The 18109-nt window shown below is 44.7% G+C and overlaps 1 protein-coding gene across 3 annotated transcripts in view; it reads right to left on the bottom strand.

The window, feature by feature from the left end:
• The window catches only part of DMRT1 (doublesex and mab-3 related transcription factor 1), a 128672-nt gene that overhangs the window by 76345 nt on the left and 34218 nt on the right, over window positions 1-18109 (bottom strand). For all 3 annotated transcript variants that reach the window (XM_015117825.3, XM_015117824.3, XM_077966160.1), the window contains exon 3: window positions 1917-2200. In XM_015117825.3, coding sequence (XP_014973311.2) covers window positions 1917-2200 — 284 coding nt within the window. The remainder of the gene's footprint in view (window positions 1-1916; window positions 2201-18109) is intronic.

The raw sequence follows: 18109 nt of genomic DNA on the forward strand, positions 1-18109 counted from the left end.
CAGCACTTTGGGAGGCTAAGGTGGACCGATCACAAGGTCAAGAGATAAGAGGCCATCCTGGTGAAACCCTGCCTCTACTAAAAACACAAAAATTATCTGGGCATGGTGGCGGGCACCTGTAGTCCCAGCTACTCGGGAGGCTGAGGCAGGAGAAACACTTCAACCCAGGAGGCAGAAGTTGCAGTGAGCCGAGATTGCACCACTGCACTCCAGCCTGGGCGACAGAGCGAGACTCCCTCTCAAAAAAAAAAAAAAAGTTTCAGTTACAGGATGAGTAAGTTCTGGGAATCTAATGTACAGCATGGTGACTGTAGTTAGTAATATATTGTATACCTGTAAAATGCTAAGAGAGTAGGTCTTAAATGTTATCACCACACACATAAAAATGGTAACTATATGAGGTGACTAATGTGTTTGCTAATTAGCTTAATTGTGGCAATCACTGTGCAAGGTATACACATATCATCACATTGTACACTTTAAATATATACAACTTTTACTTACCCATGATAACTCAATAAAGCTGGGAAAACGAAAAAGAGGGTCAAACACTTACACTGAACTCCCAAATATATACGTGGCATTGCGTTGAATCAAATCCCTACTGAGAAAGCCTGAGCATAGCAAATGCATCCAGAATGAGAACAGTTCTTGCAGAATCCTAATGTTTTTCACTTGGAAGGGGGCTTGGAGGTGTTGAGTCTAACCTTTCACCTACATATTCCCACAACATACCTCTGTACATGGTAATCTAGCCTCCGAATGCTTTTGATGCCTTGAATCTGCTGCTAACAAACAGGCATGATGAAAATGGTTGCAACTGAGGAAGCAGAATAGCCCTGGATAAACGCTCCCTTCTCTGATAAAGTAAAATGTTTTGTTTTACTCCAAATATCAAATGCTCTTGATTGCATGCTATTTTAAAAACACATACTTGGGGCCGGACACGGTGGCTCATGTCTGTTATATCCCAGCACTTTGGGAGGCTGAGGCGGGCAGATCACCTGAGGTCAGGAGTTCAAGACCAGCCTGGCCAACATGGTGAAACCCCATCTCTACAAAAAATACAAAAATTAGCCGGGTGGGGTGGTGGGTGACTGTAATCCCAGCTACTTGGCAGGCTGAGGTGAAAAGAATCATTTGAACCCAGAAAGCAGAAGTTGCAGTGAGCCGAGATCCCACCACTGCACTCCAGCCAGGGCAACGGAGCGAGACTCTGTCTCAAAAACAAAAACAAAACAAACAAAAAAACAAACATACTTGGAGAACGAAAGACTGACCTCTATTCCTAGCAAAAAATGCACCCAGGTTGGGTCCAGCTCAACAGTGACCTAATTCCTTTTCTTATCTTTCTTCCATGCAGATTATGACCTGTTTCCTTCCCAAGGTGCCAATTCATCATGCAGAGTACTGCCACCCAGAAGGCTTTACCAAGCATTTTCTAAGGTGCCCAAGGAAAGTGGTGGACAAAGCTGGAGGAGGTGGTACCTCATTCAGCACTGGTGAATCTGCCTCTGGCCAACTGGTTATTTATGCAACATTCAAAAAATGAGAAAAAATTTGAAAAAGAAAACAAGTTTGTACATTATTTCTTTCCAATTCCTTGCAGCCAACCTTTGGGGCTAAAGCGCATTATTGACAGAGTAAAAACATCCTTACACGTTTTGCATATTGTGCCTACATGTGTGCAAAATGGCACACACATACGTGTTATGTGTGTACTCGTGTGTGTGTCACCTGTGTGTGCCTCTGTGTGCACAAGTGCACAAGTGCATGTGTGCCTCTGTGTGTACGTGCATGTGTGCCTCTGTGTGTATGTGTATGTGCATGTGTGCCTCTGTGTGTATGTGCATGTGTGTGCACATGCATGTGGCTTTCACACATCCAGTTCACTCTCTGGGTAATTAATGTCATACCTGCCACTGGTTTCCCGTCTGACCAGGCACGTAAGGTCCCGGGAGGCCCCGAAGGCTGTTCTTCACAGGGGATCCCCCGAGGGGATTTCCCACCTCCCCAGAAGCAGAATCAGCAGCCAAGGCCATGGAGTACTGCGGGTAGTTGTATAGATTGTTGTAGTAAGGAAACAGAGACGGCTGGTAGAAGCTGCTGTAGTAGGTGGAGTCTGAAACCAGGTCAGGTGTGTTCTCCACATGCCCTCTGCTGGTGACAGCAGGAATATCCTGGATGACCATACGTCCCTCTAAATTGGAAGAAAAAAGAAAGACAACATGGTATTAATGTGAGTCCACGAAACTTTACCTCTATACCTTCCTACTCAAGACCTGCGGAGGAAGGCACCTGAATATGCAGAGGACAAAACCGTCTGTTGCTTCTCCTAGAGCCAAAATAAGGGAGGGTTTCTAAGGTTCGTTGCACTCTGGTGGCACAACCGAAAGACTCAGCTGATTGTTTTTACTGACAGTACCAAAACCATTTTAGAGGTGATTTGAATTACATAAAGCCCAACACCACAACTTCTATCCAGAAATTCCTATCCTAATGTCAAGATACTGAAGATCAAATCTAGTTGACCTGATTGTGCATTCTTAAAACAAAATTAATTGTAGCCACATAGATATGCCAGAAGGTCAAAGCAAGTGGCCAAGAGTTTAAGTGAATTTAGGTGAACACTGTTTCCTTAACTTCCTTCCACAGCTGATCATGTATCTTCAGAAATCTGGCCAAAGGTATGGACCATGGGCAAACTTCTAGTGTAAGAGGTCAGTAACTATTTCAGGCTTTCTCAACTATTCAGTCACTGCTGCAGCATGCTTGTGCTGCAATAAAACTTTATTTATAAAAACAGGCAGTGGGCTGATCTGACCCAAAGACTAGTTTGCCAAGCTCTGGCATAGACATTAAACAGTTTCTTGTCAATTCCAATAAATGAATTCCTAAGTTACCCATCCAATGGACATTTATTAAACAATGTTCTAAGAGCCAGTCCGGGTGCCTGAAACGTCTGCCAGGCTGTCTTGCCCACAGGGAGTCTACAGTCGAGGATAGAGGATAAGAAGGGATTACAAATACCACCACCTACCATCATACAGGAAGACCCATAAACTTTCATGGGAAGTCACAGGAAAGAGAGACGGCGTGTAGCCTAGTTAGGAATTCATGGACAAAACTACACCTGAGTTGCACTTAAAAAAAGAAGGACACAGGTGAAAAGTGAGAAAAGGAGAGGAAGGAGAAAGGGCCAGCAAGGACAAAGGAGTGGAAGCAGGAAAGTGGGGATAGAGTTTGGAATGATGGGCAGGGCAGTCAGGCTGAGGAACTGGATGAGAAAAGGGAAGGAGACATCTAGTATGAAAGATGGGCTAGGGCAAGGTGAGGCGGGCCTCAGTCTGGCTCTCCTGACTCTGGGATGTAATGGGAACCACTGAGTTCTGAGCAAGGAGGTTACACCATCAGAGCTGTGCTTGGAGGAGATTGATCTAAGGGTAATTGCTTAGGGCAAGCGACGGAGAGAGAGATCAGAGGCAGAAAGACCTGCTAGGGAACCACCAAAGTAGTTCAGGGACAGATCTCCAAGGCCTGCAAATATAAGAGAAGAGCCTGTTCCAGGGACATGTGGGGGATGAAAAGCAACAGAACTGGAGGGTTGAGGGGTTACCAGGAATTAAGATGCAGGAAAGGCAGAGAGCAGGAGCCTGGGTGTGTAGAGCAGAGGGCGGGCAGGCGCACAGGTGGAGGGCTGGGTGAGGGTGAGGAACATGAAACGCGTGCTTTTGGGAGAGACTGAGACTGGAAGCCAGATCCAAGAGCCACCACTGGAGGTGCTAGCTCCATCTGGGCAAGGAAGGGAGGAGCTGTTATGGAAAAAAGGAGAGCCAACGCCAGGAGTGTGAAAAACGGAGAATACAATGTCAGGGAGGTTAAAGCTGACATGAATCACGGAGGGAACAGGCTGTGGTGTCAACTGCTGCTAGGACATCAAGCAAACAGTTCTGGAAAAGACCAGCACACAACTAGGTCTTCAGTGCCTTGCGGTTTTAACCATGATGAAAGGAGCGGACGCAGGCCTGCCGGGCAGCAAGGAGCAACAAGCAACAAGAAATCCAAAGAGATGACTCCAGTGAATGGCCTCTCTCCTACCAGGACTACCAGGACGCAAGCAAGCACCCAGCCTCTGGGCACGCCACTGTGTCCTCCATGCTTAGCAAGCAGGCACCCAGCCTCTGGGTACACCACTGTGTCCTCCATGCTTAGCACACTGCCAGACACAGTGGGTCAATCTTTGCTGACGGGACTGAGGAATAATCATTTTTCAAGTAGCTTGGCATCAAAAATGATGTGAGTTAAAAGTAAAAGCTCCAGCTAGGCGCGATGGCCCATGCCTATAATCCCAGCACTTTGGGAGGCCGAGCCAGGTGGATCATGAGGTCAGGAAATCAAGACTATCCTGGCTAACATGGTGAAACCCTGTGTATACTAAAAATATGAAAAAAGAAAAAAAAAAATTAGCCAGGTGTGGTGGCACATGCCTGTACTCCCAGCTACTCAGGAGGCTGAGGCAGGAGAATCTCTTGAACCCGGGACGCAGAGGCTGCAGTGAGCCGGTATCAGGCCACTGCGCTCCAGCCTGGGCAACAGAGCAAGACTCCATCTCAAAAAAAAAAAAAAAAAAAAGTAAAAGCTCCAGGGAGTCATAAGATCTTGTCGTTTCACTTTTATTTTGTTTATTTATCTGAGACAAGGTCTCACTCTGTGGCCCAGGCTGGAGTGCAGTGGCGCGATCTCAGCTCACTACAACTTCCTCCTCCTGGGTTCAAGCAATCCTCCCGCCTCAGCCGCCGAAGTAGTTGGGAATACAGGCGCAAGACACCATGCCTGGATGATTTTTGTATCTTTTTTTTTTTTTTTTTTGAGACAGAGTCTCGCTCTGGCTCTGTCGCCCAGGCTGGAGTGCAGTGGCGCAATCTCGGCTCACTGCAAGCTCCGCCTCCCGGGTTCACGCCATTCTCCTGCCTCAGCCTCCCGAGTAGCTGGGACTACAGGCGCCCACAACCGCGCCCGGCTAATTTTTTGTATTTTTAGTAGAGACGGGGTTTCACCGTGGTCTCGATCTCCTGACCTTGTGATCCGCCCGCCTCGGCCTCCCAAAGTGCTGGGATTACAGGCGTGAGCCACCGCGCCCGGCCATTTGTATCCTTTTTTTTAGTAGAGACGGGATTTCACCATGTTGTCCAGGCCGATCTCGAACTCCCGAGCCCAAGCAATCTGAATTTTAATAAGCTCTTAGGAGATTCTTTTTTTTTTTTTTTAATAGGGTCTCACTATGTTGCCCAGGCTGGTCTCAAACTCCTGAGCTCCAGCGATTGACCCACCTTGTCCTCCCAAAGTGCTAGGATTACAGGCATGAGCCACTGCACCTGGCCTTGTTTCACTTTTTAAAAAGGTTTAAGGCAGGGCGCGGTGGCTCATGCCTGTAATCCCAGTACTTTGGAGGCTGAGGCAGACCTGATCATTTGAGGTCAGGAATTTGAGACCAGCCTGACCAACATGGTGAAACCTTGTCTCTACTAAAAAAAAAAATACAATAAAAAAACTTAGCCAGGCATCAGTGTGGTGGCACGCGCCTATAGACCCAGCCACTCTGGAGGTTGAGGCAGGAGAATCACTTGAACCTGGGAGGCGGAGGTTGCAGTGAGCAGAGATCGCACCACTGCACTCCAGCCTGGGTGACAGAATGAGACTCTGTCTCAAATAAAAAAATTAAAATAAATAAATAATATAAATAAAGAGGTTTAGGCATCCTTAAGCAGGGAGAAGTGGCTCATGAGAGAAATTTCCAGCACAAAACATGGTGCAAAGAAGGTGCTCAGAAACCATCCACTGGCTGAGTGTGTGGGAAAACGAAAACATGCAAGGGAGGGGGAGGGCATAACTAAAGTGCAAGCTCTGGAAGGTTTGGCTGAGATCTACAACAAAATTATTTTTGAAGCCTCATTTTAAAGTCAGCACTGGTGTCTCTTTTCTCTGAAAGGAGACCAAATCCACCTATCCTAGGCTCCTGAAAATGCACTCCCAAACCACTATTTTATTCTATTCCTTTCCTTTCTTCTCTCCTCTTCCCAGCTAATGAGATTAGACATTCCAATGTCATTATTCCACACCCCCAAGTCTGGAGAGGGCACATATCCATTTGCTCCTCCTCAACTTCCCCATTGGGCCTTTCTCTTATTTTAAATACCAGTTTGGGCCAGACGCGGTGGCTCACGCCTGTAATCCCAGCACTTTGGGAGGCTGAGGTGGGAAGCCTGAGATCTTGGCCTGAGCCGAGATCATGCCACTGCACTCCAGCCTGGGTGACAGACCAAGACTCCATCTCAAAAACAAACAAACAAATAAACAAACACCAGTTTGGTGGCATAAGTGGTGGTTTTCTATATCATTCTTTTGTTTTCAAGGTCATATCTCTATTGTTTATCTGATTACAAAAGCAGTATGAGCTTCCCAAATTTAATAAATTATACGAGCATCTAAGTCAGAAAAAGAATAAATGACCTATCTTACCACGCAGTCATAAGCATTAATGGTTCATTCCTATACAATCTCATAGACGTTTAGGAAGGCATTTTAGACACTTAGGCCTGTCCCTGCAGTAAAAAACACTGAATACCTCCCACTTAGGGCCTTGTCTTTCAAAAGCAAGCTTCTTAAAAAAGAAAATAAAATACAGTAGCAGACGAATAATTAAATAAAAACCCAAGGATTCCAGTATTCTAGAATCACGGCACAGCACAAGTTCTTGAATTTCTGCAGCATAACCTTAATCTGCACCTTTCATCAGGCCTCAGTTTATCAAGCAACAAAATAATGGCAGTAATAACTCTGAAGGTAACAAGAGAATGGCTTCAATAAACTGCACAGTAAACCTCAAATAAAATGTTATGTCAGGTCAAAGCAATAATTTGTTTTGTTACAGCTGACTGTAATTAGTTAACAACACCATCACTTTTCCCCTTACTCATATTTTATTTACTCCTTCAAGTTATACCAGGCTTTAAGAATAAATATGAGATATGTATTGGAAAAGTTGTTCCATACCAGTATTTAAATAATAAAACCATTTGAACTTTGAAAGAGTAGATGTCTACCTTTACACTGTTAAAATGTTTAACCACTTTAAAAAAGTTAGATTTGACAAAGTACCATGTTTATAAGCCACCAAACTCTATTTGTTAAAATTCCAAATTAAAATTCTCAGTCAGTGTTAAAAACAGCTTTATAACTCCTGGCATTTATATGAACGCTACTAGTACACAGAAAGGTTGAAATTAGTTATCTGTCGAGCTACATGTCTCTAATCCAATGGTTTGCACCATGTGGTCCCTCAATCAGTAGCGTCAGCATTACCTGGGAACGTAAAGAAATGCAAATTCTCGGGTGCCACCATAGACTGACAAAATCACACACCCTGAGAATGGCACCCAGCAATCTGAATTTTACTAAGCTCTCCAGGGATTCTTTTTGTTTTTTTAAAATGTTTTTTATACAGATGAGGTCTCACCTTGTTGCCCAGGCTGGTCTCAAACTCCTGGGCTCAAGATATCCTCCTGTCTCAGCCTCCCAAAGTGCTGGGATTACAGGTGTGAGCCACTGCGCCCAGCCCAGGAAATTCTGATGTGCTAAAATTGTTGAGACACACTGGTCTACTCTCGAAATTCAAAGCAACTGCTCCATACGCTATTCCTAAACATATGAGATACCTTCATGCCGCTGACTGCATCATTGTGACAGTCCTGACAGTTAAATAAAAGTATACAACAAATGAGGTCAGGCATAGTGGCTCATGGCTATAATCCCAGTACTCTGGGAGGCCAAGACGTGAGGTTCACTTGAGCCCAGGAGTTCGAGACCAGCCTGGGCAAACAAAACCCCTCTACAAAACTAAAAACTAGCTGGGCATGGTGGTGCATGCCTGTAATCCCAGCTACTAAGGGAGGCTGAAGAAGGAGAATCACTTCAGCCTAGGAGGCAGAGGGTGCAGTGAGCCGAGATTGCATCACTGCACTCCAGCCTGGGCAATGGGGCAAGACTCTGTCTCAAAAGGAAATAAAAAAAAAAAAAGAATTCCATTGTACTGAAAAGGTGGGCTTCTACCTAAATCACTCAGAGCTCGGATCCCAAGCTGTATGTGCTGTGTGTGTATCGCTGCCAAATGGTTGTGACTTTCATGGCTTACATCCAGACTTCCTTCATTTATTCTAATCACAATAACTTAATTCATCTAGTCAAGTGCTTACTCCAGTTGACAAATATTTATTAAGCACCTACAATCTGTCAGGCATTTGGTTAGGTACAAAACATTGCAGAGTCAAAATTTAATATTCTTCAGACTTCTGGGTAATCCAGAGGAGCAGGTGTTACAAAAATCATTTATTCTTGACCTGAAGTTGTATTTTTATATTTAGATTTGATTCATTCATTAGTTATCGTATAACAACTATGTTCAAAGCTTTTTTAAAATGTTGTCCAAGGCACAAAAAACATTTTAAACATTTCATTTCTTCTTAAGAATTTGCCATCTATTTGGGGAAATTAGGTGCAAACTGGGAAATCTACAAAGCAATAATCCAAGTGCCACAGTGACAGTACAGATAATGTCACCAAATGGTTCTATATAGAGAGATGTCAGAAAAGGCCACGGTGAGTGATGAGCCAGAATGAAGGTGATTTAGAGACAGTGGGTAAACACTCAAAAAAGGAGAATAATACCAACAGCGTCATGAGGGAGGTCAACAGAGTCCCAAAGGAGAGAAAGGACAAGACGTATTCCAGTCACAGTGACCAGATGAGCCTGGCTGGAGTGCAGAGTTCGCAAGAGACAACTGCAAATGAGAATGGAAGGTTATGCTGGAGTTAACTGCCGAAGACCTTGAATGTGAATGCCAGGCCAACAAGTTCTCCTCTAGGGAATCAATGAAGGTTTTCAGAGCAAGGGAGTAGCAGAAAAGTATTTAGGAATCTGATCAAATGACAAAAGACAGACCTAAGAGAATAAGGAGGTGGGGGAATAGACTAGGCACTTTAAATACTCCAGGCAAGAAGTCACTACCAGCTTGCACAAGGAGGCTGTAATACAGGAACTTCATGAAAATCACTGGCAGGTCTCATATTCTATGAATTCCCTCCAAACAACTAAGTTACATTGTTTTGTTTGTTTGTTTGTTTGCTTGAGAGGGAGTCTCGCACTGTTGCCCTGGCTGGGGTGCAGTAGCGTGATCTTGGCTCACTGCAACCTCCGCCTCCCAGGTTCAAGTGATTCTCCTGCCTCAGCCTCCGGAGTAGCTGGGATTACAGGCGCCCGCCACCTCACCCAGCTAATAAGTTACATCGTTAATATCTATCATCCACGGACCAGGAAAGCCATCCGGGTTCCCTTTTGATGCTTGTTCAACTGCTGAGTGATCACAGGATACTCTAGCTTCAGAAGGAACATCTGACTCCTTGCCCAGAATGACAGAGGATAAGCATACGAGCAGAGTATACCTACCATCTGTCCAGCCCGTTCTACAGCAAACTCCCCAGAGAGAAGCCAGCAACATTTGCTTCAACACTGGGGTATCAGCAAAGATGGCAGGCCAGCCTAAGTGTCCCTATTAATTGACGATAAACTTAAAAGTTATATTTCCAACTCATATGCCACAAAATATACAAATTTATCATACAAAATTTAAAATATATACATATATTTATGTATACATAAAATTTTCAAAAAGTGGTTTTCCACATACAATTAATTAAAAAAAGTGGTTTCCCACATACAATTAATAAAAAAAAGTGGTTTTCCACATACAATTAATCCCCCAACCATATCCATTCCCACCCTGAGCCACAGGGAAAAAAAAAAAAAAAAAGTCACAGTAAGAAGTGACAGTTTGGCCGCGCGTGGTGGTTCACGCCTGTAATCCCAGCACTTTGGGAGGCTTGAGGTCAGGAGTTCGCGACCAGCCTGGCCAACATGGCGAAACCCCGTCTCCACTAAAAATACAAAAATTAGCCAGGCATGTTGGCCCGTGCCTGTAGTGCCAGCTACTCGGAAGGCTGAGGCAGAAGAATCGCTTGAACCCAGGAGGCGGAGGTTGCAGTGAGCCGAGATCGTGCCATTGCACTCCAGCCTTAGTGACAGAGCGAGACTCCGCTCAAAAATAAAAAACAAACAAAAAAACACAGTTGGCTCCATGAACCTGAGCTGAATGCACCAATGTTTATCAAGCTCTGACTGTGAATTACTCCTGCCAGTCTCCATGGCTCATGTGCACTGTAACAGGGACTTTTAAAACTGCATGGCCAATACAACTAAGTACAGCAACCACAGAAGTATATTGAAGGCAAACATTTTAATGAGTCTGCTGAAAATTCTTAAGCTAGATCTCACTCTCTTATTTTTCTAGAATGGTAACTGGCCAAAATTGCTCAATGAATAATAACAGAGAGCTAGCAGCCCTGTTTTCAAGGGAATGTGCTTTATTATTATAATGAATAATAACAGAAAGCTAGCAGCACTGTTTCCAAGAGAATGTGTTGACTTTCTTAACCAGTAGTCCCTTACAGAATTATCAACCTGTAGATCTGATACACAAGTGGGCAGGGAAGTGCTGGGTAGAGGAGAGCGTGGTCCCTGGCGAAGGCTCCACTGCCGGGGCCTGTGCCCATTGACCACGTGAAGACAGGCACTTCTGCCTTCACACCTAAATGCTGCATTTCCCAAGACCACCTGGACTGCCACGCCTCCATCCGTGCCTATAAAAACCCCCGAAACCCTAACGGGCAGACACACAAGCGGCTGGGCATTGAGAGGACTAGATTGGTGGAAGAGGGCAAGCAGCTCAACGTCGAGAGCAGAATGACAGGCACTGGCAGGTCATTGACGGGCCTAGGCCATTGACCAGCAGAACAACGCTGAGTTTGGCTGGGGAAGTAGGAGAAGAGTCGGGCCGCTCGACAGCCTGATTCCAGGGGAAAATCATCTCCTTTCTGGCTCCCCCATCTGCTGAGAGCTACTTCCATTCAGTAAAACCTTACACTCATTCTCCAAGCCCATGTGTGATCTGATTCTTCTGGTACACCAAGGCAAGAGCCAGGGGATACGGAAAGCCCTCGATCCTTGCAGTAAGGCAGAGGATCTAACTGAGCTGACTAATGCAAGCCACCTATGGACAGCTAAACTAAAAGGCACCCTATAACACACACCCATTGGGGCTTCAGCTGTAAACACTCACCCCTAGACACTGCCATGGGGTCAGAGCCCCACAGCCTGCCCATCCGTATGCTCCCCTAGAGGCTTGAGCAGTCGGGCACTGAAGAAACGAGCCATGCCCCCTTCACACGCTCTACAAGGGGACAAGGGAACCTTTCCCATTGCAGATCTGCTGCTACGACGCAAATGGAAATATGAAGTTCGATGTTTTTGTTTTTGTTTGAGACCAAGTCTCACTCTGTTGCCCAGGCTGGAGTGTAGTGGTGTGATCTTGGCTCACTGCAACCTCCACTTTCTGGGTTCAAGTGATTCTCCTGCCTCAGCCTTCCGAGTAGCTGGGATTACAGGTGCAAACCACCATGCCCGGCTAATTTTTTAGTAGAGACAGGGTTTCACCATGTTGGCCAGGCTGGTCTCGAACTCCTGACCTCAAATGATCTGCCCGCCTCAGCCTCCCAAAATGCTGGGATTACAGGCGTGAGCCCTTCACCTGGCCAGATGTTTTAAGTGCTACTATTGGTATATACTCCTAATTTGTGGAATAAGAACAAAAGATCAGAACGACTGGATCCAACTACTCGGAAAGGCAGCAGGAACTCAATAAATATATATCTGGAAATATTACCAAAAGCATTTGTCCCCCAGACCATAACAGAGCTCACTGTCTCCTCTCAGAACTCAATCACTTCTTATTCTAATAGTCATGTTCATGGCTCCACCCGTTTACCTTCTGCACATCCAGTTCTTTGATAGGGCTTCACAATCCCTCTGCTACTTTTTTTTTTTTTGCACTAACATATGCAGTGTGAAATATGATTCACTCCTTCATGAGGGATCAATACCTGCACATGATAAATACCCTTATCGATCCTGGAGTGTTATATGCTGGTCTCTGGGCCCATGGCATATTAATAGTAGTTAACCAGTAATTCATTTTAAGGTGGGTGAAGGCTTGCCGCCCTCTTTGCTGGTGTCATGATTCCCAAAGTTGTTGCACTTTGAGTCCTTTGTGTTCAAATCTGGATCCACGTCCATGAAAAAACCAAACGTCACAGTTTTCAGCATGAAGTAAAAAAAGGTACCAAATAAAATCAAATTTACCATTGACAAACAGTAAGACTACTTGTGACTCACATGAGCTCATGTAAATGATTAATTTATATACTCCAGACTTTCTCTTTGTAACCCCATACCTTGCAGGGTGCTTGTGCTACTTAGCTTCTGAGTTTTAAGTTACATACGAGTAAGGCAAAATTATTCACCAGTAAGTCTGAAAACTATCCATCACCAACTAAAATGTTGTGTTGAGCGCTAGGAGGGTATAGCAAAAGCATAAGTTGTTTTCCCCATTTTTTTTTTTTTTTTTTTTTTTAAGAAATAGGTCTTTCTCCACCTAGGCTGAAGTGCAGTGGTGTGATCATGACTCACGGCAGCCTCCAACTGCTAGGCTCAAGTGATCCTCCTGCCTCTGCCTCTCGAGTAGCTGGGACTAAAGGTGCACGCCATCATACCCTGGCTAATTTTTTTTTTTTTGTAGAGACAGGGTCATGCTACATTGCCCAGGCTGGTCTCAAATTCTGGCCTCAAGTGATCCTCCCACCTCAGTCTCCCAAAGTGCTGGGATTACAAGTGTGAGCCGCTGTACCCGGGCTCTCCTTCTGGGGGTAGGGGGCGGTTAACGTATTTTTTTAAAAGACTGTATCATTCGATGATGACTGATTTCATGGAATCTGGAGGATGGCACTGGGATGCTCCTCACTGAGGGGAGAGAAGGATTCATCCCAACCTTCAAAGTACAGGTTCCGCTGATGTTGGCTCAGTGGTGTTTCTCTTGTAGCACAAGACATGGAATGTGGTAGAGCCTATTTCTCCTTTCTCCCAGGAAGAGATTTTTGTCTTGTCTTTTTAATGTAATTTGGTTCTGAAGGAATGTCAGCTCCTTTTTTTTTTTTTCTTGGTGTGAACTCTTTCCATAGCAAACTGAACCTAAAGTTGGCTTTTAAAGATAGGAGCAGGCTTCGTTCAAAGGGGAGTGGAGCATCAATGTGGGAGGGATGGCAGGCTATGTGCACGGAATCTGGAAAGAGTGAGAGAATGAAAAGGGCAGGATAGGCAGGCTTGGTGGCTCATGCCTGTAATCCCAGCACTTCGAGAGGCTGAGGCAGGAGGATCACTGGAGGCCAAGAGTTCAAAACCAGCGTGGCCAACATGGCGAAACCCCGTCTCTACTAAAAATACAAAAACTAGCTGGGCGTGGCGGCAGGCACCTGTAATCCCAGCTACTCGGGAGACTGAGGCAGGAGAATCAGTTGAATCTGAGAGGCAGAGGTTGCAGTGAGCCGAGATCACTCCACTGTACTCCAGCCTGGAGAACAGAGTGAGATTGTCTCAGAAAAAAAAAAAAAAAAAAAAAAAAAAGATGCAGGGGGGAGGGGGACATCATTGAGCACAACCAGATCAAAGAAATCAAGCAGGGAGAAGACAGGAAAATACAAACATAAGGCTGAGCAAACACAGGCCTTGAAGGTGAGCAGGTCTTGATTTGAAACAGGCTGCCCTGGGGCTACTGAAAAGCCCAGGGAGTCAAAGTCCATCCATTGTGTGCAGCAACTCCCAAAGTGCTGGCTGAGAAGAATGCAAATCCCTGGCCTGGAGGAGCTCAGGTGATTAACAGTGCAAAGGAGAATGTAAAGGATCCAAAAAGGTTTCCCAGAAGACACCTTTAAGCGAGAGAAGCTTCTGGATGTAAAAAGGGTAAGAAAGGAATTCCCAGTCAAGGAAAGAGAGGAGACACACAACAAGAGCTTTGAGGCACAAGTAAGGTTAAGAGAAGAGCCTGCAGAGCAGGTAGAGCACAGGGTAGAGCAGAGCAGGTAGAGCAGGAGGAGAATGGGGGTGCTCCTGGCACAGTGGTATGGAATTTTGGATCCCCCTTCACACCCCCCAGAGAAACTTAATTGGGCCTGAAAAGGCTGACATGTAAGGCACAGCAGCATGCCAACGTTCGTGGCATCCCACTTCCACCTGCACGGGTTTCTGCCTCTCCCTGCCCTGATTCCTGCTCTCTGCAGCTTCCTCCTTCTTCCACACCTCTGCCTGTGCCTCAGAATTCCCCCAAGTCACTGAGGAAAACTGTTAATCCTACAGTGAGAGTCAGATTTGGAGGAAATGCCATTTCTCTGACCCTCCAAGGCAATGGCTCATGGCCATGAAAGCTTTTCTCACGGCCAAGACAGATTTCTCTCTTTAGGCCAATTCAGAATGTCCTACCATTGGCAAGATACCAGAGACAGTTTGGGACTCTATCAACACCTCCCAGCAGATTGGAGGAGCAGGTTGTGCCACAAACAGGCCAATGGGAAAGCTTGAGTTTGGGGGTGGAGGAGAAGAAACATGATTCCCAACACAGTTCCTCTCCATCAAGGACTACATTCTAAAAGAGGTCTTACGGAGCATCCCTAATCGAACCTTTTTAAATATTTCATACACTGAGGATGTTTCAATTAGGAACTTGTTTGGCTGACTGTGTACATGTATTTAGATCTCCACAGAAAAGATCTGCTCTGAACTGTAATCAAACAACTTAAAACGGAGAAGCTTAATTTATCAGGGTCTTTCTCTCTAGAGCATGAAGGGAGCTGGACAGAAAGGTAGCAAAGATACATGTTTAAGTTTGCTCATGGTCAGCTCCATGTGGATTTAGGATTCAGATCCTGCTTTGATAACTTTCTTTTACTAGTAAGAACATAGATGTTTTATCTTTGTCCCTGCAGGTCCAAGAAAGTGAGGTGAAGGAGTGAGTGAACCTTTACATAAATGTAAACAGTTAAGAAACCGAATTATACCTCACCATATTGTTTCACATAGCTTCCGTTCAACTCAAGATTATACCTAGTTCAATTTATTATCGCCAATTTTCAATCAGGCATTTGTCTTGTAAATTTTTCCACTGTCATGAACAGTAACTTACCCAGTTTTACAGGACTGCAGAGCCCCCTCCCTACCAAGAATGTTTCAGAACCTGCCTCTAAATCAGAAGTTTTCCAACTTGGCTGCACAGGAGGAGGAGGAGGTCGGAGGGGGGGCGTCTATAGAATTCCCCGTGATCAGGCCACACCCCAGACCACTTTGCATGACAGCCTCCCGCAACGGGACCCAGGCCCCAAAATTGTGCAGCACTCCCAGAGTGACCCCCTTACACACACACACACACACATAGAGCAAGTTGAGAACTGCTTTCAACCCATTCAAGCTTGGTGCTTTGAAGTCAAGAAATCACACCCTTATATCTTATCGCAGCAGCTGTCAAAATGTGGTTGGAGGTCCTGGCCTACAACTTCCTTCTGAGGGCCCAAGAGGTCAAAAGTATTTTTGCAATAACGTAAGGATGTAATCTGCCTTTTTCGCTGTGGTGACGTGCACTGATGATGCAGGGGCAAGGGTGGGGAAGACCGCTGGTCCTTAGCACGCAGCAAGCTACCCAAAGTATACTTTTTTTTTCTTTTCTTTTCCTTTCTTTTTTGAGATGGAGTTTTTATTGCCCAGATTGGAGTGCAACGACGCAATCTCGGCTCAGCGCAACCTCCGCCTCCCGGGTTCAAGCAATTCTCCTGCCTCAGCCTCCTGAATAGCTGGGATTACAGGCATGCGCCACCATGCCCGGGTAATTTTGTAATTTTAGTAGAGACAGTGATTCACTATGTTGGCCAGGCTGGTCTCGAACTCCTGACCTCAGGTGATCCGCCCACCTCGGCATCCCAGAGTGCTGGGATTTACAGGCATGAGCCACCGCACCTGGACCAAGCTACCCAAGGAGCTTGCTTACTCCTCATTGCTATGAAGGAAAACATTAAAACTTTTTAAAAATGTTACGTCAATTTTGCTAAAGATGCCCTTGATGAAGCAGAAACAGTAACTTGATCAAATCTGTACCTCAGAGTACACGTCTTTTTAAAAACTGTGTGACTCAATGGGAAGGACTCATACAACCTTTCTGCACACCAAAGGAAAAAGGGCATTTGTACAACTGTTGAAGAGCTACACTCACTGCTTTTTCTTAAAGGAACACCACATCCTTGGAAGAATGACTGATGACAAACTACACTTGCTGAAACTCGGATATCTGGCGGCATTCTCTTGAAAATGAACTAAGTGAGCCTGTCACTTCAAGGGAAACAACTGACAGTATTGCCGAAATTTGAGTTTTCAAGTAAAAATTATAATTTTAGAAAATGTATGGCCCCCCACTATGTCACTGACAGCTTCCAAACTTGAAGATTATTCTAACAAGATCAGTAGTAGTATTAATGAATATGATTTTCTGGTATTTTGTAATAAAGTGTGTCAACATTTGGAAGTTGTACATAACTTAGTGAACTAATATTTCCCAATTGACCAATGCATAATGTTATAAAGTCACACACGGATGAAAGAGCCATCCAAAGTACAAGAGCGTCTACGGCCATACCACCTTGAATGCACTGGCAGATCTAGTCTGATCTTCAAAGCCAAGTCTGAGACAGATCAATAGATTTTAATGAAACAGAGTACAAAATGTTCATTGGCATGGTTTTAGTTTCCACACCACAACTAATCTTTAAGCAATTACCACTTGTCAAGTTTTGGGTCTAGTATCAAAGAATAGTGATGATGACGTAAAAGGCTATTAAAATACTTCTATCCCTCTTCTATCTACGGGAAGCTGAATTTTCTTCCTGTATTTCCATTAAAACAACAGCATGCCTGAAGCAGCAGCTATGCAAACCCACCTACATCCTATTAAGCCAAACATAAAAGAGATTTGCAAAAATGCAAAAAAAATTCCACTGTTTTCGTTTTTTTTTAATTTTGAAAAATGTAGTAATTTTTATTGAAATATGTTATGTACGCTAAGAGGTAATGAGTTTATTATTTTAAAAGGATAATTATTTTTCATTTCTCAATTTTAGTTTCTAGTATGGTATTGATAGATATAACCCACATAAATAAAAGCTCTTGAGGTCCTCAATACTTTTTGAGGTTGTAGAGAGATTCTGCAAATAAAAAGTTTGAGAACTTCCATCTTACAGGCTCCTGTCTTTTTAGGGGGACTGATTTGAGAGAATTAGAGCCTGGCATCTCATTCTGAGCTGGCTCTCAGGGTTGTGTTATTAGTAGACAGCAATAAAGTCCCAACCAGGCAGCTCTGGCTTTATCCTTATGTCTGAAATATTTCTTTCCATGAAACAGGCATTAAGAATGACACAATATGGCCAGGCAGCGCAACTTCAGGTTGAGAGCACTGGCTCCCAAGAAAAACTAACTGATCGGATCTGAAATCTACTGCCATGCAATCATGGGGCAAGTTACATACGTTTTGCATGTCCCAGCCTTTGCATGTAGCACAGAAATACTACTACTTGAGAATTATATGAGAGAATACATGTACTTAGAAAGGTTCTGCCTCGTGTTGAGTGCTCAATAAATGTTAGCTATTATTATTATCACAATCGCAACACAGTGATAACATTTTCTGCCATCAAGCAAGAAAGCCACCAAATAACTCCGCACAAACAGTTATCCTTGCTCCAAATCCTCATCATTAGGGTACTGCAGGAGGGCTGGGCTGCACCTGGCCAGGCTTCCCAAACTTAGCTGAACTTGGAATCTTCCACTCCTGGCCTTCTCTGAGGTCAGACAGTAGCCTTGAGTGCATTTGGTGTGATATTACTCCCTAAAGTCATAATCAGGAAATGCGGGAACAATGTGTTTCTCCCACAAGGCAATCATGACAGGGCTATTTTAAACGTCAAACACAAACCTGGCGCCAGGAGAGCAACAACCGCTTACTGTGCACCTCCTGCAAGCCACCACCTCTACTTAGTGAGGCAAATGCAACCCAGTGGAGTAGAGTGCACCATG

This window comes from Macaca mulatta, chromosome 15 (assembly GCF_049350105.2).
Source record: "Macaca mulatta isolate MMU2019108-1 chromosome 15, T2T-MMU8v2.0, whole genome shotgun sequence".
In the NCBI taxonomy this organism is placed as follows: domain Eukaryota; kingdom Metazoa; phylum Chordata; class Mammalia; order Primates; family Cercopithecidae; genus Macaca; species Macaca mulatta.